General features: G+C 36.9%; 1 protein-coding gene across 1 annotated transcript in view; it reads right to left on the bottom strand.

Moving 5' to 3' along the window:
* The window catches only part of si:dkey-215k6.1 (transmembrane protein 132C), a 261586-nt gene that overhangs the window by 3080 nt on the left and 235450 nt on the right, over positions 1–23056 (bottom strand). The window contains exons 7-15 of the mRNA XM_005924517.3: positions 13550–13755; positions 11549–11612; positions 11206–11337; positions 10478–10555; positions 7597–7659; positions 6943–7071; positions 1864–1992; positions 1355–1654; positions 618–892 (exon numbers count right to left, since the gene is read on the bottom strand). Coding sequence (XP_005924579.1) covers positions 618–892; positions 1355–1654; positions 1864–1992; positions 6943–7071; positions 7597–7659; positions 10478–10555; positions 11206–11337; positions 11549–11612; positions 13550–13755 — 1376 coding nt within the window. The remainder of the gene's footprint in view (positions 1–617; positions 893–1354; positions 1655–1863; positions 1993–6942; positions 7072–7596; positions 7660–10477; positions 10556–11205; positions 11338–11548; positions 11613–13549; positions 13756–23056) is intronic.

Genomic DNA, 23056 nt, shown 5'->3' with positions numbered 1-23056 from the left:
GAAGGATGCAATCTTATCACAGGTAAAATAAGCTCATTGAACATTCCTGCTATTGTAAGGGTAATTCATTATTTATTTATTATTTTTTATAATTGTTTAGGCACAGTGATATGTGTTTCTAATAAACTAGCCTGTTGATATGAATACTTCACTCCCAACTGGAGCAGTAGTTACCTCTCTAAAAAGTAAAGACTGAGTGTATCAATGGGAGCTTGAAAATCAGACAACACTACACTTGAAATTGTTTTATTTTCAATTGACTTCTCTCAAAAGGTTTCTCTCACAAAATAATGTGGTTGAGCAAAGGTGCTTATGCCCATCATTAAATATTGTTTGCAATGAATAAGCTTTCTTACAGGTTTTAACTTTGTACAAGACATTGATCTGGCTTAAATTTTAATCCTCCAATAGACAATGGTTACCTAATATGGGCATATTAGGCCCATACCGATTACCTGTCAAAACCAGCTTTTTGGTTCATAGATCCTTTCAGTTTCACATTATATTCCAACAATATATTAACTAACCATAATGGACCTGCCTCAGTATTTAATGTGCATCATGTTTTGTTGCTGAGTAACATGTTTAGGTTTTCAGGGTTTTTTTGTTTTTTTTACCTGAAAGCAAAGCTGACACAGTTGATGAGGAAAACCAGTATTGCCAGGCAGAATACTCCCAGAAGGGCATACATCCCAATCTCCAGGTCTGACAGGCCTCTAGTGGGCTGGGTTAGCTCACTGTTTCCAGTCCCCGGTACCTCCACTGGTGCTGGGTAGCTACTGTAGTCGCCTGGTTGGTTGGGGCCACTGCCACGACTACTGCTGCTGCCACCACCAGCACCTTTGCCACCTGAAGCACGATGGGTTACTGTACTCTTGGTTGTTGAGCTAACCTGAAAATGGAAACGAAAACACAGATATAGTAAATGGTTAAAATATGTGGATTTTGTATATTCATTTGGATTCACGTAAATACGGCATTATTACACAAGACTGACTCCCTCTCCCCATTCTCCTGCTGGCCTGCTCGCACACTGCGCAGCGACATATTGTCCTCTCTGCATCACAGTTATGTTATTTACTATATTTAACACAGCAATTTTCACAGAGGCAGGAAAGATTGGGAGCTCTGTGCTAGGCATGGATAATGATCAGACTATATGTGTGACATACTGGAATGCCCTGGACCAAGAAGGTGCACAACCACTCACAGTGATTACACTACTTAAACAAACTAAACTTTGATGATTAAATGTGTTTATCCAATGTGAGTAAACTCTAAAACTACAGTTTAAGGAAAATACTCTTAAAAATATCCTTTCCTCACTGTTTTATTATTGGTTTTTTTTCCATACCTTCCTCATGGCTCCTTCCTCTCGGTCCACTGCTGCACTGTTGGATTTCCACTCTCCTCCATCTTTTGTCCGTTGTTCACTGGTGCTGTTATCCAACCCTCCACCATCATCTTGCCCCCCTCTTCCCATCACTCCTCTTTCGTCATTTTTTGCTCCAAACTTAACTATAACATTTCCAACTCCAGATGCCAGCACACTCTTCCTTTTTGACTTCTGGCAAGTTTCAGAGATGACCATCTCTACTCGAAACAATGCCCCCTGCCCATCACCTTCTGCTACTACAATGGGCCAGTGCTGTTCCTAAATGACAAAGAGAATGTGGAAGTTAATACCTTACAGTTTAAAACGCGTTTAGGCAGCTTTTGTTATGACTTTGCAAACTATAAATAAACCTTAACTGAACTGAATTGAATTGAATTTGGGCTTTCTGCTCTAAAAAGCATGATCTACAAATGTATAAAACTGTCACTTCTTTGCACTGCTGACAATATAAAGGAAGATGCCAGTACCTGATTGGTAACAGAAATGACATTCTCATCAAGTGAGACAGCTGAAAGTAGGAAGTCTTTTGGATCATATATATCCAATGGTGTCACTGAACCATCACTGTACTGGATCCATGCACTGATCCCAGCTTCCTGAAATAGAGAAAGAAAAACCCTGCACAATTACAGCTTTTAAATAGTTCATCCATTCATTAAAATGTATTTTAATGACACTGGTTGAACCTCTTGTGACCTTTTACGAAAGAAGATCAAAGAGAATATCTATCACTGATACTTTTTCTTTGCACAAGATAGAAAGAATGTTGTCATCTGATATTTCAAGCAAAGATAACTGACATGAACAAAGAGTCCTTGCTTTTTATTGGCTGTTCCCTCTTTCTTCTTTTGTGCCTTGCTTTATTTTACTTCCTCGCCTGTCTCTGTGATTTCTGATCTGTTTCCTATTACGTTTCCTATGTTTGTCTTTTTTTTGGTCTTGTTAACACCTGATCTTGCTTTTGTTCATCACAGTACATTCCTACCATGGGCCATGTCATACAGTTTTATACTTGCTGGACTCTTGTAAGTTTCAAGTTGGCTCCTTGGTAAAGTTCACATTTTATGCACTCAACGTGCCATTCTAAAAGTGTCTGCATTTTAGTTTTCTATTTAACGAAGTGAGTAGTGAAAGAGGTCATCTATGTCCACTGTGATTGACTATCTTTGAACAGAAGAGGTGGCTTACGACACCAACTGTCTGCCACCTACAGTGAAGTTTTGAGATCCCTTTCCAAGTGCCTCACCCCCACTCACATCTTGCATCAGGTGATCACAATAGGTCACATGATAGGGTGAGGAAGGTCTTACAATGGTTTCACCCAAAACCTCTGCTGATAATGACCCATGCCTTTTTTCACACCAAGCGATGAGGGACATGATCAATAGTGGGTCAGTGACCCTCTTAAGGGACAACTCCCCCTAGGGACTGTCCACCATTTGGTTTTAGAACTGAAGAAGCTTCTTGGATTAGAGGTGGAATACCTTCAAGAAACTTAAAGAAGTCCAAGCTCCTTAGACTACAATGACATGTATGATTTAGAACCTACACAGATATGCTTTCTAGTTCACTTTAACATCATTGAAATTGTTAAATGCTATTGTATAAGCTTGGGAACTACCTGATGGAACACCTTTCTTCGACTCTGAGATTGGCCCACAGTCACTCACCTTTTAGAAAATACTCAAAGTCCACATTCACAGACTCAAAAGACTGTGGCATGCTCCTGCTAAATCCTTAGGGCAGTGTAAAATCATCAAGTGCATGAGATGTCGCTGACATTTAACCTTTTAGGAACCCCTTCCATACATTTCTGCAGGTTTTGCCCAGTGTAGTTATCCAGATCTAATACCACAGTAATTTCAAACATGTTATCAGGAGAAGCACAAAAAATTGGAAAGCTAATATTAGATATTACAAAGTGTCAAAGACCCAACTGTGTAACTTTTTAATCTTATTTACTGGTATATGGCATTTTCATAATGTTGTCGTAGTCTTGGGTCATTTGTCCCAGCCTTTTAGAATTAATGGTGTTTTGTGATTTCTTTGTGTATAATATTTTGGTTTTATATTTTTCAGTATCTTTTGGGCTCCTATGTTTAGTTTTCATGTTGTCTTGTCATGATGTCTCATCACCCTTTCCTGTGTGTCATTCCATGTTTCCCCAGCCTGTCATGTCTCTCTCTCTTGTGCTCTCTCATCCCCTCTCTCTTGTGTTCCCTCACTCCTTCTCTCATCTGCCTCTTCTTGCCATACATCCTTCCAAGCTTAAGCCCTCTGTCTCCCTTTGTTCAGTGTGAGGCTGCTTGTTCGTCTTCTCCCGTGTTCCTGGGCCCTAGTTTTTCCATTATCCCTGTGCTTTGCTTCTAGTTCAGTTTTTCCAGTTTATTTTAGCTATTGGTTTTGGTTTCTCTTATTTTGTACTTTCGTGTTCCACATTCAATAAACAGCGTGTTTTTCGTTCAACCTTGTCCCTTCCTCGAGTGTCTGTATTTGGGTCCGCTAAAAAGAAACACATGGTCTGCCACCGCAGACCCATGACAAATGTATTTTGTCCAAATGCTGACCACACGTAATTTTCAGTTTGTTCATTTCTTACACAATTTTTTAACTAGATTTTCAAAGTAGCTTAAGAAAATTAAAAAAAAATGTAAAAATTAATTTAAAAAAATTGCTAAAATCTAATTGCTAAAACTAGATGTTAGCAATTGTACATTTCCACCTTCATAATTGTTAGTCTGCAATGCTATGCTTCCCAAACACATTTCATTATTCAGTATTGACAACTAAGACCTATACACCTGTTTTGTGGACAGAAACACTTTTTTTCTCTGATTTGTCTTTTTCCTGTTCAATTACAACAGGAAAAAAATCCATCCAAAGAAAAATACTTTCTGAATTTCACACTAAATGTACAAGAAAAGCAAAGATTTTTCTTCTTTCTTAAAATAATATCAGATAAGATAAACCTTTATAAACCATTTCTTTAAATGGTCCTGCTTCACAGATTTACATTGACAAACAGCTTTGTTCTTCTTATTAATAAAAATAAAAAGACTAATGCACTGATATAACCTAGTAAGTAAGATTTAGTACCTTTTTTTACTAAACTGCAGGATCAAACCTGTATTTTGATTGAGGTGAGCTGCTTAGCCCTTGGGTGGTATTTATGTTGTGGCAATTTTAAAACAAACAAACAAAAATAAGTATGAAGACAGCTTAACATATTCTATATAACTTCATAAGGTATAAAATAAACTTTGGCAATGTCATTAAAAAATCAAGAATAATAAGTAAATGGTACCTGTTAACTGTGTTAACGGGTATGTGTGATGATATAATGGATCAAAGTGGAGACGGAGACGGGTTAAAAAAGATTTTTAAATGTTATAACAATTTTAGTTTCACTGTGTTTGTAAACATAGGTGACAAATTCATTTTGCGATTTATTTTTTTTATTTATTTATTTATTTATTTATTTTTGCCTGTCCAGTTTGGATCTTTAGCCATCAAAATTGTTGTCTGAAGGCCAAGAAAGATGCCAAGTAGATTTACTTTACCAAGTGGATCATCATGGCCTTGCCATATTGGTCCATTTGATTGACCTTTATTATAATTATGTATTTATTTTATTTTCGTTTTTTAAAGACGGGACAGACATGACTGGGGGATAGGACAGGGAGATGAATGAAAGAAAGAGAGGGAGAGAAAGAAAAATAGAGGGGAGAAGAGATGGTGAGAAAGGGGGGAAGAAAAAAAAGAAAGAAAAACAAACAAAACACCTGGATCACCTGTATGGAGATAAAAAACCAGAAGAGAAAACAAACAACAAAGAGCAACATAATAAAAACAACACCATCACAATAAACTAGCTAACAATAGATAACAGTAGATACTTTTTTAATTTCACCTGTTGAGAATGAAAAAAGAAAACAAGCCAAAGAAAACGAGAGCACTAGAATAATGGTAAATGGCCTGTATTTATATAGCGCTTTTACTAGTCCCTAAGGACCCCAAAGCGCTTTACATATCCAGTCATCCACCCATTCACGCACACATTTACACACTGGTGATGGCAAGCTACATTGTAGCCACAGCCACCCTGGGGCGCACTGACAGAGGCGAGGCTGCCGGACACTGGCGCCACCGGGCCCTCTGACCACCACCAGTAGACAACGGGTGAAGTATCTTGCCCAAGGACACAACAACCGAGACTGTCCAAGCCGGGGCTCGAACCGGCAACCTTCCGGTTACAAGGCGAACTCCCAACTCTTGAGCCACGATCGCCACGATAAACAACATCACGATGATCTATGGGAATATAACAGTAAATACTAAATATTAAACATTATTGTGCAGCACCTAAGATCGACAGCGCACAGTGTGCTTTGAGGTAGGAGCCAAAAAGGGTGTAGTTTGTGTGTGTGAGCACCCGTGTGTACACCTGTGAGCATGAATGCACTTGTTTTTAAAAGGTTCCTTCATGTAATGATCTGCTAGAGGGTGTGGGGAGCCACAGCCCCGTCCACCAGGGCATGAAGCAGGTATGGAGGAGATCAAAACTCAAGACATCCAGAGGCCCTCAGAACACAAGAGACCAAGGAAGACCAACAGAGGGGCAGCCGCGCCAATATCCCAGAAAAGCTGAGGAAAGTCCCAGATGAGGGGTCACTCAGCAGCCGCGGAGCAGAAGCCAGGGGGGGTTGCAGTGACGCGCCCGTGAGCTCCGCCAGCTGTGCCAGAGTGACTGAGCCCCAGGCCAAGAGGCCAAGGGCACCCCACCCCCGAAGTGGCCTGAGCGAGCCCCAGGCTCCAGGCCCCGATAAGCAGCCACCAAGGAGTGAGCCAGTGTGTACCTGGACGCCCATCCTCCGCCCGCTCATATGTAGTGTTGATGCATGTGTGTTCTAAGGTCCATTTAAAACCCAGGAGGGCATCATTGTTGCGATTTAATTTCTTTTACTGGATTGTATTTAGGGCCTGAAGTTTCATTTAAAAAAAGAAATGGCTGTTGTAATCGGTTGCTGCTGTAATTGCTATAGCCTTGAAGTTACACTTCCCTAATTTGAAACTGATTATGGGAGAGATAGCATCTAGATAATGTTCGCAGTGCAGAATTACTATTTAAGAGCCATGATTACAACCTTTAGGGAATTACTGTGAAGAGAGGAACAGGCAACGATGGTGGCCATCATTTCACTTGTGTAATAAAAACCTAAAGGCAGAGAGTTGTCTGCATGTGAATCACATGGCTACATGTCCAAACTAGATAAAGTGAGAGGATGTGATGGCTTGCAGAAATGTTTTAATGTGTGAGTAAAATCACAGATATTCATAAGAACAAAAATCTTTTTATATAATTCATCCATCCATGTTCAGTGTGTCTGCCTCTGGCTCTATGAAAGCTGGGGTATGCTCACACCTCATGCAAACTTGAACTGGGTACTCATCTAGCTGCATCTTCTTATTGGACCAGAGAAGTAAATCTGAATAACAGGATCATAAAATTTTAGCAGATGTAGACTTGACGTAAAGTGATCTCCTACCTGTTTAGGTGTATGTAGCAGGTCAGCAGCTGTGGTTGTTAACTGTATGGCTTGAGAATTTACAGGACTTGGACTCAAACTAAGGGACAAAGATGCAACCAGCTGGACTCCCAGGTCAGAAATGGTGACCTTCAGGTAAAAAAAAAAAAAGCAATATTAAAAGAGTTCAAGTTGTAGTTTTTGTCCCCTTTTAAAGGTTTGTTATTCTGATGATGATCCTAAAATGTAAAGTCAGTCACTTTAAAACGGGGTAGATTCACCACATTTGGAACTCTTTAGATCAATAATGGAAGACTGATACATTAATATAGCATAATTACAAAATAAAAGCGAATCTTCAAGCGTACAACTTTTGTATCAGACATTATTTAGACATTAAACATGCTATAAGTAAGAGTACAGTTTACACTTTAAGTAAATCACAACACTCTTTGTATGCCATGCCATGGTCTGATGCTGCATTATTTAATAAATGTGCATAATTTGAGTTCATTGTGTACAGGTGCAGCCCTAATAAACACGTGTTTACTTACTCTGTGAGGAACTTTGGTTGTTGTTTGCTTTCAGATGTAATTAATCTTAATATTGGCCTCTGGTAGAACCTTTAATCTGCTAAATTGGACTCAAGAATATATATAATAAAGCAATATTTACCTTGTCATCTAATACAGTTACAGTCTTCTCTGCCAGTATCGAGTCAGACAAGGGGGACAGAACCTGCAACAAAAGACAATACAAAAACATATTTAAGTTCAAGTTTAAATCACCTATCCTGGCAAGCTAGATGTTAAAAAGCAACGAAATATGAGTTTTGGTCTCATAGTTTTGAAAAGTATATAAATAACAGGAACAAGGTTATGTTGTGGCTTATAGGAAAATCATTCTACAAGAAATGATGTTATTTATTTTGTCAAAAGTGGTCAATGGCAAAAGTGCCAAAAATGAACAAATGTTGCTGTTTCAATGTAAAACAGTGGTTTACTCAGACACACAGACTCAGACACATAGTGTTCACTACATGTACACAGACTACTATTTCTGGACACACATCTGTTTTCACATATAAAAAACACATTCACGTCACGCTGGACATTCTCTCTTATTTGCTTTGTGAGGAAATTTCTTGTGTGGACTGAGCCATCGCCTCTTCTAAACCAAATGACTTTAAGAATCTTATTTTTTTGAAAGGAAGTGTATTTAATTTCTTTTAACTGTTAAGTAAATAGAAAGTCCAAGGATGTTCTTGAAAGACATCCAACAGATGCCAAATATTTTTTCAACCAAGTCTAAATGTCAAGAAAATATGTTGAGATTACAGCTCTTTAAATGTTTGCTGATAAGTCCTGCTACTCAGCTGTCATCTTGTTAATGCCTTTATTCAGCAGCAATTTTGAAGCATTAACTAAATGCAAAACTGAATTTAATTTCTTTGGTTACCAGGACATAAAAGAAAGGTATTTCTAAAAATTCAAATCCAAACCCCCCCCCCAATATTTTTTAACTTTAAAAAGTTTGCTGAATAAATGAGGTTTAAGAAAAGCTTCTTTTCCCCCCCAAGGAAATCATACTTTTTCTATTTTTTTGTGATTTGCTGTGAAAGTAATTGGACATTAGTAAGTACAGTTTTTATAGAACAAACAGTAAAAAACATTGTACAACAGAAATGCATAAAATAGCTTTTTTGCTGTCTGAGTGAATATTTCCTTAAGGTGAAATTTTAACATTGTCAGTGCAAGAGCAGTGAGAGCCACCATTGTGCCACATAAACTTGGAGTAGTTAGGAGGTTAACACACACAGACTGATCATCATTGATTCATTTCTGCACAGCATGTCTTAGACACACATGCAAATACATACAGACAAACATGGATCTGTAAAAGCTGATGGTGCTGGTATTGCATGTGTAAAGAAAACGCAAAGAAACTCTGCTGCTGTCATCACACAGCGAAGCACACGCTAAGTAACGAAAACACATCTACGCACAAATGCACACAGACTGTGTTCCCGTCTGCATTCCAGCTGTGCCCCAGTGTGTCAGCATTCAACTAAGACAACAAGGCCAGAACTAAAGACAACTCAAATGAAAACAGAGTGGATGAAAAGAAAAAGGACAGTGTAAGTAAGATGGCAAGCAAGCAAGAGAAAAATAAATAGAGTAGGTGTCAGAAGGAGAGGGACAATGACAAATAGAGGAGGACAGTAAGTGAAAGGGGCAGAAAGAAGGAGCATGAAAAAGATTGGGGTACAGATGAACAGGGAAACAGCAGACAGACACTGATAGAGATTAGGGGGCCCATGTTGTAGTGTACTACTTCGCCCAGCGACAGGAGGACAGGCAGATCTGATTGGTGTACAAAGACAATCTCGCAGCAAATGTGTCAGGGCGTCAAACTTAATCCCACCCTCAGCAAGGTAACAAAATGCAATGACTGACGGCTCTGGGATTGCTCCTCAAGACCGGCAGAGAATAACAAGGTGAGAAAGAGAGACTGGGGATAGAAAGGAAAAAGAGACGGGAAAAAGAGGAAGAAGCGAGACTCAGGAAGACAGAGCTGGGGGCTAAAATTGAAATGTCAAAATATCAAATGATGCCTGTCGACTCTGGCATCTCAGTGGGAATTCTCGGTAAATTCTCTCTCCTGGCTCCCAAACGGTCCACAGCTGTATATGTGTGTGTTTGTGTGTGTGTGTGCACGCATACATTAATGCAGAAGTCCCCTGCTAACACACACCCAGCTGTTACCAAAAATCATGCCACTTATGCACTGAACTTCAGTCCAACCATTTTTTATTTACTTGTTAATGGATGTGAAACATACTCTTCAACACAGTAATGAATGCGACCATAAAAATACATAATTTCTATATATGTGATGTATGCAAGAGAGAACAGAAAACAATATAAGACGACACTGATGAGGACTGCGAAACATTTGGTGGTTTTGCTTTAGTTCTGCTACATAACCGTGCATAAGTAAATAACAGAATAAGCCACAGAACTATCCTCCACTGTCACACTGAGTTACAATGGCCAGGCTCATTGGAATGCAGAAAGTGCACAACTGTGTTCAGTGTGTATATGTGTATAATTTGTGAGCATCAAGCTGAGATGTCAGGGCCAAATTCAACATTTAATTGTGGCTAATTGTATAACAAGCTAGCAGGGGAGGCTTATATATGAGGAACGGGGATAGTGTTTACATCACCGGAGTACTTATAGCTGTAATGTGAAGTGCCAAATTACACTGCACTTGACATAATGAGTTCTTTCAACTGTCTTTTTCTGGACTTTGTAAAAAGCAGTGAATACATTGCTTGTGGAATTTCTTTTTTTTCTATACATACTCAAATACTGTATGATGAGTAAATGACCCACTGCAGTCAGTTTCTTAACTTTACTATAGGGATGAATATAGACTTCAGTAAGCAGAAAGGGTTCTTTTGGTGTTAGAGCTTATAATATCAACCAGCTTAGTTACAATTGAAGGGGAAGAGATGGGTTGCACTTTTAGTGATGAAGCAAGCAAAGAATACCTGTATATTGGTGTGTCCCAGGTCCCGCCCGATTACGATTCGTCCATCTATTAATCTGGCAATGCGAGGCTCTTCTATCTGCAGAATACAGAAACAGGAGGCAGTCAAAGGATACATTATTTATTGTTTAGAAAGAATTACAATAATAATATACTATTGGGTGCATCTCTTAATTTTTGAATTCAGGTGTTTTCAGTCCTATTCCAGTGTGATACTATGATACAATTTACTGCTATACCAAGTCAATTTGTGAAATTTCTGTCCTCCTAAATATACCACAATCAACTGTAAGTGATATTATTACCAAGTGGCAGCTCAGGTACAAAGTGGCAGACCATGTAAAATTACAGAGTAGGGCTGCTGAGTGCTGAGATGCATAGTGTGTAAAAGCTCTGCTGACTCAGTAACTGCAGAGGTCGCAACCTTCTTAACATCAGCAGAAAAAGCGTGTGTTGGGAGCTTCATGCCATGGGTTTCCATGGCAGAGAAGCTCCTGTAGGTGCTATAGTTGTTCACACAGTTCATCTGTAAATGCAAAAAATCAGGACGTATGTTTTGCACTGTCTATATATTAAGCCACCTTACAAGTACTTATTAGAAAGTGTCACTGCCCATAGCTGTGAGCAAATAATTTATATCCCAAAATGTTAAACTATTCCTTTTGTGAAGAAGCCATGATCTGCAAGTGAATAGAAGGGTACTGTTTGTGAGCATTTGTGTATACCCACCTTTAATTGGTCCAAGACCAAATGAGTGATATCAACTTGCCAGTCAGCACCCAGCATGTAAACCATCTCTCCACCTGGGTCAGACGGTTCTGCGACAAAATGAGTGAGGACCCGCACCAAAGCATACTGGTACTGAAAGGTTAGAACAAGGCCAAATTCAGACTCTGATGCTAAAGTGCACAACAGACTCTTACTTCAATGCTTGTGATTAAACAAAAACATGGGACAGAAGTACAACTCAGTATCAATAACTCAGTATTTAGGCAGATATTATTCAGATTAAACTGCCTTTAAAAGAGTTGTGATCACTCAGAAACAATACTGATTTACAATCAAATGATACCTGTAGGGTGCAGCCTTTGCCCTTTCTGTCATCGTCCTCATCATCTTCACTGTCTCTGGTGGGTCTGAAAAGAAAAGAGATAAATAAGGAAGAAATAAATAAAATGAAGGGATGGTGAGATTATCCAGTAATTAAATGTCCCCTTTCCTCTCTCCTCTCAGCTCCAGCTGATGTACTGAATAATCTCATCTTCAGGTTACACTTTAAGCCAAATAAAGGACACTTGAGTCTCTAATCTACATTTAACACATTTAAACACTTTACTTGAACATTAAGCACTTGTAATAAGACTAGGATGGTCAAAATATTTTAAACGTAACTGGTCAATTTTCTATTCTTGTGTAATACTATCTGTTGGGCAGCAGTAGATCCAAACTATAGAAATGAGTCTTTGCAACGTTATAAACAACATCAAAAATCTTTTACATTATAAGAATTACATTAAAATGAAATGGAACAACATATGTAAAAATCACTATAACTAGGGGATTTAATAGAGTCTTGAGCAGACCTACATTTGCAACACTACTGAGTCAAAACAGAATTATTGTTTGACTCAGTTTAACTTGGATTCTTTAAACCACCTTTAATTGGTCCAAGACCATTCTTCTGCTTTCATATGGTACCAAAAAGTAAAATAAAAAACAACTAACTAAATCATTATATTTGTATTTAAAAATATTGGTCAATGTATTTTGTGTTGTTAATCTAGTAAGCAGCAATCTACTAATAAATAGACTTGCAGCTAAGACAGCTGCATGTCTTTCTTCTTAATTATTTATTTCTTTTGCAGAATATAGAAAAATACAGTAGTCATTAATTAAATCAGATCTAATCTAATGAAATAAAACATAATAAATATAAAATGTACTATGAATGTACTAATTTTTCAATGCTAAAAAACAAGAAGGCAACTTGTCTCGATTCGTCTCTAAATGAAAATGTATTTTTATCTCAGAAGGATGCAAATAAACACATTCTTTCTCCTTTGCCTGCCTCTGTGAAATCTATCATTGACCATATACAGGCACACATAGCATCATATAATCACACAAGAATATACACACAGAGGACTGCATCTGTGTCTTATATCTTTACAGTACCTATGAAACTCAGGTAATATTACAGGAATTTTCTTTCCATTACCCAGTGCCCCAGTTGCACATGTGTCTGTGTGAATGTCTCTACCTAATAGTGCTTGTGTTTCACTCTGTCAGATAGTGGTTTGGGGAGATGGAGGTGTGTTTGTGCACACGGCTTGGTGGCTGCGTGAGCAGAAATTGCCAAAATTGAAAAATAGGCCCAGCAGAACAAAATGGAAGGGTGGCAAGATGAGAAATAGGAATAAAACACACAAACACACATACCTGTCATACAAATACACAATCAAAGATAGAAGCACAAAAGCATAATGATATTTAGAATCATTAAAAGCTCTGTAAATGATGAAAACTTCCAATGTAAACATTAATGCCAATGTAAGTTTTGGCAAGAAACACTCAATTTCCATTTTTAACATCCTGTTATGTGCTTTGTAACACTGGTAGGAATAAACAATATTGTCAGTCTGCAACTTAAAAGTGATACACCTTTGGTTCAGCTTTGAGAGAATTTGGAAAATATGGCATTGTAAGCTGTAGTGTGTGTGTATATATATATATATATATATATATATACCAAAATGAAAGACAAAATAAAATTTCTCAGAGAAGAGTAGGAAATACAACTCAACAAATGCCTGTACCATGAATTTTTGTGACTTCAAAAACTAGCAGTTCCTCACAGTTCACTGCTCGATTCTAACAGCAATTGCAGGTGTTTGTGTTTCCCTTCTGAATAGTCTTAAAATGTGTTTCTTACCAAAGAAAAAAAAGTCTTTGTAGCATAAATGAAAATGGTGTACGTAAAATGCTCTACATTTTGACAAAATTATGCTAATGCCTACACCTTCTACCGTGTGTTACACTCCCCCATTCCCTCAAGGTCAGACAGGCAAATTACCTCTTGTTAGTGATGATTGGCACCCTCCAGCCCTTGACCTGGCTGAGCTCAGTATCTGACAGATCTATCTGAAGTGGTAGCTTGGGCACCCAGACGGTGAGCTGAAGCTGAGCAGATAGGTGCAGGTATGAGAACTTGATGGTCAAAGACTGCCGACCACGCATTTCTTTGCCATTCACCAAAACCTTGTCACAGTTTGGAGAAACCTAAAAATAAATGTATAAATAAAAAAGAGGGAAAAAACAGTTTGATTGAGACTGGGAAAAACGTGCATGCATGTGTGACATTTTAAACAGAAATCAAATGAGTTGCATGAGATTTTTTCCACAGAAACAGATGCAGTCTCTGTTGTGTATTGCTCAAGCACAGCCTAAAGCAAGTTTTCACAATAATTATAGTGTTGCATCCAGTAAGATATTTGTCACTGATTTATAACAAGTTTATTAATCTTGTAAAGCACTTTGCAAAACTGTTCTGTAATGTGCCCTGAAAGAAAAGGTTAATAATGTACTTCTTCCTGTTGCATTAGTGGCATTTCAGGTTTGCGAATTCTCTCTTGTTATCTCCGCCAACGTGAAGCAACATATTAACATTTAACAGCCTCGAATCAGTAAATCGCAGTCATTTTAAGACATTAGCACAATTTCACTGAATACATAAGATGACCAACAAGAATACTGTGAACCAGAATACCAGTGGGTTTAGCAAAATGCATGATTTCTTTTTTTTGTTTTTAAAAAAACAGTCTAAAGCTATTTAACACTCTATAGTACATATTTGGTTAATTTATTATTATTATTATTTTTTAAATTTAATGTTACAACACAACACCTTCTAATACGGTGATGAGTGGAAAAGGGGTTTGACCTTTGACCTCTGGGTAGAGCAGTCTTTTTAGGAACCAAAACTGCATGGGACATAGCGCTGACAACTGGTAGGAATAATGTTTGTTTCTATACATATTTAAAATGAAACAACTTCATTTATAAAATAGGTTTATGGATTTCTGAAGAAGAATCGATTTTTAAATATAGATTTTAATTTCATTTGGTTACGCAAACACTTTTTTTTATTTGTTCCCAAAGGACAACATTATGCAGTTCAACCATCTTTCTTATTGCATTAATGCTAAAGCAGTTGTTGTCCTGATTAATGCTTGTTTTAGGTGAGTGTTGGGACATACACTTTTAGCAAACCATCCAGTATATGACCCCTTATGAACTGACTGGAAAGGGACATAAGGCAATGGAAAATCCTACATTGTATTCTGTTCAATTCTTTATATAATACCTAAACTAGGGATCTGTATAACATATTGCAAATGTGCATGGATAGCCAACAAAGGAACCAAATAGAGTTATTAGGTGAGAAAAGGGAAACAAAGAAAGCAATTCTTCTCCTAGTGACAGCAGAGAATTATGTGTTCAAGTATCTTAAAAATTGGAACAAAAGTTCAGCAGCTATGAAATAAAAGCAAGGGCAGTTACAATTTCCAAACTGGCATAAAGTCAGTGTAATATTATTTATTTATGACTGCTTTAGAAAAAAATATATTGAGAAAATTGCAATATTCAGAAAATGTAATATGTGTAAATATTTAATCATCAGTTGGTGCAAAACTGTGTTAAGTAGACTTTCTCACTATTTTTTCCTGCCCCACCTATTCTTATTTCTGCATCTTTATATAATTCTATGGCCATTAATCCATTCCTCAGAAGTTTATAACTTCTCCACCCTCTCTGTCTCTACACTACACTTCTCATCCCTCCTCCCACCCTTTCTTTCATCTCCCTGTGCCTCAAATGTTCTGTCCTCCCCACCCATTCCTATTTAACCCTAAAGCATATGAACATCCATTTCCTGTTATCTGACGTCTTCACCCTTTTTTGTTTTTACACCCCAGTCTTCTTCCTTTTCTAAATCTGCCAACTTCTGTTTATTAGGTTTTCCACTCAGCTGCACCTCACATTCAATCCCCGTGTTGTTGAAATTAGTGTATCAGACATCACTGCTTACAGATGACTCATTTAAAAGCTCACACCACCCACACTACAGTTTGTTTTTTAAAATCTTTAACTGTAAACAACTTGGCCTATTGTGCTGTACACCATTAAGGTGAACTCAATTCGTCTAAATATTCATTTTATCTCTTTACAACCTGTTACTGTTAAGAATGATTTAGTTATTGCAATAAGACAATGAAAGACAATGGAAATGTTAAATAGAAAAATACCTACATCTTATCACACTTTAATCAACATTTCCCAAAACTACAGTGTTTTTTGCAAAAATTCAAAAACCTTTTTTATACAAACTGCTACTGCTATTTGGGTTTTTCAGGAAGTTAAATCTACACTGAAAAAAAGGCCGTGTTGGATTTACTTGATTCAGTAGTGGACATTGGTTGCACACAAATTTTTTGCTTTGGCAGAAACTTAAACAATTGAGTTAAATCAACACAACTTTTTCATATGTAATAAACATGTGCATTTTGTGTTCATAAAACACGATTGAAACATGTTTAGATGAAGTAAGTTGAGCTCTTGGAATATTTTAATCCTTCACAATTTTGTCATTTTATTTCAACACTATTCAATAACTTTTACCCCAGTACTACTTGGTCACTTAAATACTACATGTTGTCTTCATATTACATAATGTTCAACAAAGTCTAGAGTCTGGTTACCATAAAGATTGAATGGATCTACAATAGCTACGATCCTCCTAACCTTATTCTGGTGCAGGGAAATAACCCTGAAGTGATAGGTTACAAGGCAGGACAACTCACAAGTCTATCACAAACCTCCATTTGCACTTACATTCACAGGTAATTTAGAATCACCAATTAACCTAACTCTAACAACTGCTTGACTTTTAACTGTGGGACGAAACCAGAATACCCAGAGAGAACCCAGTGTAAACTAGCCAGATTGTGGATTTGAACCCAGGACCTTCTTAACGTGAAGCAACAGCACTAACCACCATGCCACCAATCCAGACTTAACGAAAGGAGGAAAGCTATGATTTCAAGGCTTGATGCAGAATTCTTTTGTACGTTTTTGTCCTTGACAGGTTAAACCACAATAAATAGCAATAGCATACATGTGTTGTGTGCGTAGTTGTCTGCCTCTTATAACTCCAGTGATTTTCCTGCAGTTTGACATCTTGTGCGATCTTGTGAATTTCATGAGTTCAGCAACTAACCACTCTTACTAGATTGTATCATGTCATCTCAACAAGAACAAATTAAGTTGTTGAATTACATACAGATTCTTCATGATTTAATTACATTCATAGAAACATGAAATTATTGTGTTCAAATTACAAGTTAGACTTTTTTAATGCAACAACCACCCAATTTACTTAAAGGCGGCTGCTTGATTTGACTGAGATGGATGCCTTCCTGAAACCACGATCCAAAGCGTGCAAGACTGAAATCCCGTGCGGTGTCGCAGTAAGTTATTGACTTACTTCACTCGAACATGAACAATTTAATCTAGCCTCTCTGCATATTATGTAGTTTCTACACTATATAGTTACACTTAACTTTAAAGCATGAGGCACTTATGTTAAATACACGCAAGATGCTTACGTAAATCCAAGAGTTGGCCAATCCCTTTTTTTCAGTGTAGTCTATTTTGGGTACCGTTTCCAGACAGTTTTTTTTTTTGTCCTGTTTCTCTCCCCTTAAACCCAGCTGGTTGTGGCAGATGGCTATCCCTCCCCGAGCCTGGTTCTGTGATGGGTTTCTTCCCAGTAAAATTGAGTTTTTCCTTCCCACTGTCGCCAAGTGTTTGCTCAAAGATGGTTGTTCGATTGTTGGGGTTTTATATTTATTGTTATGCTCTTTACTTGCGCCTTGAGGTGACCACTGTTGTTATCTGGTGTTATATAAATGAAACTGAATTGAAGATTAAATTAAAATCCAAAGAGAACCATCATCTGCGCATATCTACTCATGTATGGTAAGTTCTCCTCTTAGTGAGATGAATAAAAAAGGGATACTGACTTCTTCCAACAGTTACTCAAAAGTCTGTGATTCAGTGCTCTTCCCTGACGAAGTTAACTGTTTTAGTTATAACATCAAAAACATGGTTCATTTTTAGTACTGACTTACTGTACACAACACTTTATGACGTATAATACAGTGCAAAAATACCAGATTCAGTTCTGGGTTTACTGAAGTCACTTTATCTTCTATCCACTACAAAAGTCAGACATTTTTCACTGTCAGATTTGGACAGCCATCGGTTGTAACACCTGCCAGTTTGCCCATTTCAGCCCAAGCCTATCAAAGCATGCAGTTACCTCCGTAAACAATTCACTCCCTGTCGTGGTCTTTTCATTCAGCACGTTGCTGCCAGCTCCTCCGTAATCTCAAACTCTTTCATTATCCCATGTACAAAGATGAGTAACTAGGCTGTGTCACAGACATCACAGCTTTTTTCCACAGCCACGGAGAAAAAAAATCAAAATTGTCTGTTTTGTTTTTCAAGCTCCAGATCTTTGAAAATGTCCTCGATCCATTTTGTTATGGTTCGCCTGGAGAGGGGTTCATTCTCAAGTGCTTCTGTATATTAGCACGGCAGAGTGCACCAAATACTCTTTGTGGGAAATTACAAAGCTGGTCTTGACTGCTCTAACCATGTTTAAAGCTTCATAAAAGGTTTTTGTTGCTTTTGTAGCTTTGCTAGCAAATCTACCTTTCTGATCTATTTCTCTATGGGTGTTTGTTCTTATAATGGTGATTCATACTGTGACCCTTTAGCATATGGAGGACAATATAAGCTTATAAATTTGCTCTCTACAAACAAAGAAAACTGTTTTCATTCTGACTTTAAAAAAATAAACTCTCAGAAGTGCACGTTTATGTTATTTTAATTTCCCATTGAGCTCTCATGGGTCTGTTTGGGACAATGCCCCTGTCTAGCCTAAATAGATAGATGTTAACGAATTGTAAGTGCATAATGTAAGCTCAAACTGAATGCCAGTTCAAAGAGGAATGGTCTGACCAATAATTACTGAGTACTTAAGATGATAATACATTAAATGAGTAGTCCCATTGTAAAACGGACTAGTTTTTGCTAGATGATGGATGTTTTTTACTTGAATTTGGAACATGTTAGCAAATTAGCAAACACTTGGAGAACATTTGAATGTTTAGAAATATCAGCTTCAGTGTAGGTTTTTACATTAAGCTTTGATTCATTATTTCCAAGTTTATTATAGAGCAATCTTGGAACAACATTTCATTTTTCCTGATAAACACAAGAAACGCACACATGATCTAAACACAATTTTGTATGGTTCAATTTTTTGGGCTTCCCTATGAAAGACTTTGATCTGAAAAGAGGTTAACATTTTGTACATCAGAGCTAAACCATTTCTTCCCTATCTGCTCTCAACTTTTAATTTCTTTCAATTTAACTTCCTCCTCTATGCTTCTGCTCCTGTAACATAAAAGGAAAGTTGCCCAACCCCTCTTCTCCTCACTTCCTCTTTTCAATTTCTATTTTTCTTCTCTCTCTTTAACTTTCTTTAAATCTCTTTCAACATCCAGCATTTCCCTTTCTTGACCTGCTCTTTTTCTTTTGTCTCCACTTCATCCTCCCCCCTTGTCGTACCTCGTCTCCCTCTTCATCTTCCTCTCTCTCTGAAACCTGATTTACCGCTTGTTAACATCAAAGGGATGTTAGACTGTTGGTGCCTCAAACTATTTCTCCAAATCATTTTTATTTTCTAGGTGTAAATCAGTGTGAATACTGCACGGTTGCTGTGACAGGGTTTGGTTTCCAATGAAGGTATAAAACATCAGAAGTCAGGGGACATCACAATGGTGCTTCTTGAGCTACCACTAAAGTAATTGTTCATGTCTGTTATTTCTACCTTAGTTTTGCTGAATTATAGCTATGCAAAGTCTGGATACCCCGGGGGAATACGTAAGAAAAATCAAATTATAGTCCATTGAAAAAGTTTTTCAGATATAGCTCTGGAACTTTTAGGCTGAGAAACAGAGGTGTTTTCAAGTTACTGTTTCTCATTTGAACAGAGAAAAATGAACTAGAATCTCTTCTTCAAAAAGGATGTTATATACTATGACATAGGTAAGAAGAATTAATTAACCTTTAATTACTTCTCTAATTCTATCTTAATTATATATTTCTTTTTCATTACTTTAAGCTCTGTAGTGTTTACAGAAAAACAGTGGCATTATGAGGACACAAAAAAATCTCCAAGTGAATGCTAATGTTGCTTTATGTTCTTTTTCTGTATAAATCATTGACATGTTACAGTTTTTCCTCAGGTGTTCTTGGTCAGTTCTCTAATAACAGTTGATGAATTTAACAGTATCTGAAATCCATTAAAACTGTCTGCTACAAGTGGTTGTCATGAAGACCATTGTTAGCATTTTAAAATGTTTTAGAATAGGCAAATGACTACGTACAACTGTGCAATTTAAAGACTTGATATTTCTTTCTCTTACAGTAACAGACTGTGACTCTGATTATTGCAAACATATTGTAAAAAAAATATTTATAGAATTTGAGTGCGACACAATCAGAAAAAAACTCAAGATAGAGAACCCTGATCTGGTTAAAATTTAGTATTTGAAACAGTCTGGCAATGGAAAATATTTCTGCTGAAATCTAAAAAAAATGGAACCTAGCCTGACTAGGATTTTGAATTGTTTGAGGTTGGGTTTCTTTTTAGGATTTACTCTTTTGGTAGCTTTGGTAGGCTGACTTGGATTCCTGGTCAGCCTACCAATTCAATAATGAATTTAATCTTTTGTAATGTTTTCAAGCCTCTGGTTTCTGTTTTTACCTTATTCCTGTTCTGAACAGTTTTAGCTTTTGTCTTTCCTTGTGTAGTGATTTCCAACTTTCCAATGTATCTTTGGTATTATGTTTTAGTATGAGTATCCTTCTGTTCTATTCTGAGTGTTTACAAGCCTTAGATATACACATTATGTCAGCACACACACACACACACACACACACACACACACACACACACACACACACACACACACACACACACACACAGAGTCCATAAAATAACTTATGTTCAGTTCTAGCCTGCACTATTCTTATCTATTTTAATGAATTTTAAATCAAACAATCAAGATGTGACTGATTTTGATCAAATGAATCTGAGAAACTAGAAATGTTTAATTTTGCTTTTATTACAGCCAGAAAAAATACTGCTTTGTTATTGATGACAACTTAAAACCGTAAAGTCAGGTGTCACCCAATCAATGAAAAATAGAAAAACAATCAAGTGTAGTGGAAAAATTAGAGGAGGGACAGTTGGCCACCAATATAGTGCCAAAATACTTATATTCCAGAAGACATCCCAACTTTAAATGACATGTGTTGGCATTTACCTCAGATAAATATTAGCTACCCTCTTTTCCACGCTTAGTGAAATTCCTTCACATTACCTATTTGAGTCACCTAGAAAATTTATATTTTTTCTAGTTTGTGTTTCTTCTACTGCAACTCCAGGGCACAGTGTAATTGAATTTTTTTAATTTTCTACAGAACGAAACCCACATAGTGTAATATCCATAATAGTACTGCAATTACTTGCAACACTCAACTTAATTTAAAAACATTTCTGGAGATGACTTGTCATTGCTCATAGAGGCTGAGAGAATTCAAGGAACTGTTATAATTTATAAACCTTTACCTTTATAAGAGATTAATCAATAAATGTGTGATTTATAAAAATCAAAACTGAATTACTTGAACATCACAAAAAAGTCCTTTTCAAAAATAAAATGTTTGTTTTTTTGTCTTCCTGTGTTCTGCCTGATGCTTTGGGAAATCTGCTTTACTGCTTATTTTCCAAGAGCTTGATAGGATCATCAATACTTACCACATATAGTGAAAAAATGCAGTTGGTTATTTTTGGTGTGGTAACCAGAGGAGACTTCATATTTGACCTTTCAGTCGTGAAAGTGTTTCCAGCACAGTTGGGTTCATATAGTTGTTTTGGACAGTAAAACATTTTGGAACTTTGCCTCTGAACACTACAACACTCAATTTTAAATTGTGAATAAGTGAATATGTGATTAGAGTGCAGACTTACACTTTAAATTTAAAGGGTTTTACATGAAGTCTGCATTAACTGTTAATGAATTACAGTTGTATTTATATGTATTCTCTCTTTGTTTTATTTGGACAAACTAACATAATTTAAAATATAAAATAATATACTGTTTTGGATGAAAATCCTTTGTAGTCAGTAACAATCAGAAGTTTAGAAACTAATGGATATCACAAAATACTGCATATGCTCCCTTGGGCTACTCTGCCATGCCTTTACTGTAACTGCCTTTAGTTGCTGATTGTTTGTGGGTCTCTCTGGCTTCAGTAACTGAAAAACATGCTCTATTAAGCTGAGATCAGGTTAGTGATTTGGCCATTAAAGAATATTCCATTTCTCTGCCTTGAAAAATGTTTTCGATATGCTTTGGGCCATTATCCACTTGTACTATAAAACCCTGTCTTATCAGTTTTGAAGCATTTATTTAAATCTAGGCAAAGAGTAGAGCCATGCAGATTTCAAAGTTCATCCTCTTACCTCTATAAGCAGTCACATCACATCAGTTCCACTAGCAGCCATAGATGCCCATGTAGTAACATTGCCTCCAACATAGTTTTTGGATAATGTGAAATGTTTTAAATTGTTTCTTCAAAATAAACTTTGACAATGTCTACACCCTGATGAGTGTACTTGAGTTGGCTAGTGTTGTGAAAGAGTATTTCTTAACTAAGGAAAGATCATCCACTTTATTTATCTTCTATGGTCTATCAGTTCTTTTAGTGTTGGCCTTCTCCAGTTCAATAGCACCAGATTATTGAACTGTCCATTTCCAAGATGTTCCCTACCGCTCTGATAGGTTTATTTTAGTTTTTCCATCTACTGGCATCTTGCTTTACTTGCACTTTGGCTTCACATTGAGAATTTCAATGAAACTATATGAAATGCAAGTTCAACATTTGATATCAACTCCATATATTTTATCTGCTTAATTTGTCACAGAATAATAATGGAACATGCATCACTTGTCCGAGAAAATGCTTGTCAGTTAATTAACTTTTGAGCATCTGATAATGGTTTTCTATGTTTAAAAGTGGCTATCAGTCCTTAATTATTTTTTGACCCACTAAGTTAAAGCTGAAAGTCTGCACTTTAATCACATGTTGCTGATTTTTTTTAAAATTCATAATCCACTGTGGTGATGTATAGAGGTAGAATTATAAAAATGTGTCATTGTCGAAAAACTCAAGTTTGCTTTTGAATGAAGACAACGCAGAGTCTGCACCATTTCAATTCTTATTTTTTAATAGCTTAAGGTGGGGAAAGTAGTTCTTTTTATTTTTAAATTCAGTCTTGTGTTGGATCTAGAAAAGACTGCTGATATCAAGGAGGCATGCACAGACACACACGCCTGGATACACACACACACACACACACACACACACACACACACACACA

The sequence above is a fragment of the Haplochromis burtoni genome, unplaced genomic scaffold, assembly GCF_018398535.1.
Source record: "Haplochromis burtoni strain Fernald_Lab_line unplaced genomic scaffold, NCSU_Asbu1 Contig_54, whole genome shotgun sequence".
Lineage (NCBI taxonomy): Eukaryota > Metazoa > Chordata > Actinopteri > Cichliformes > Cichlidae > Haplochromis > Haplochromis burtoni.
Note: the sequence above shows the minus strand (reverse complement) of the source record. Positions and strands in the feature narration are given on the sequence as shown.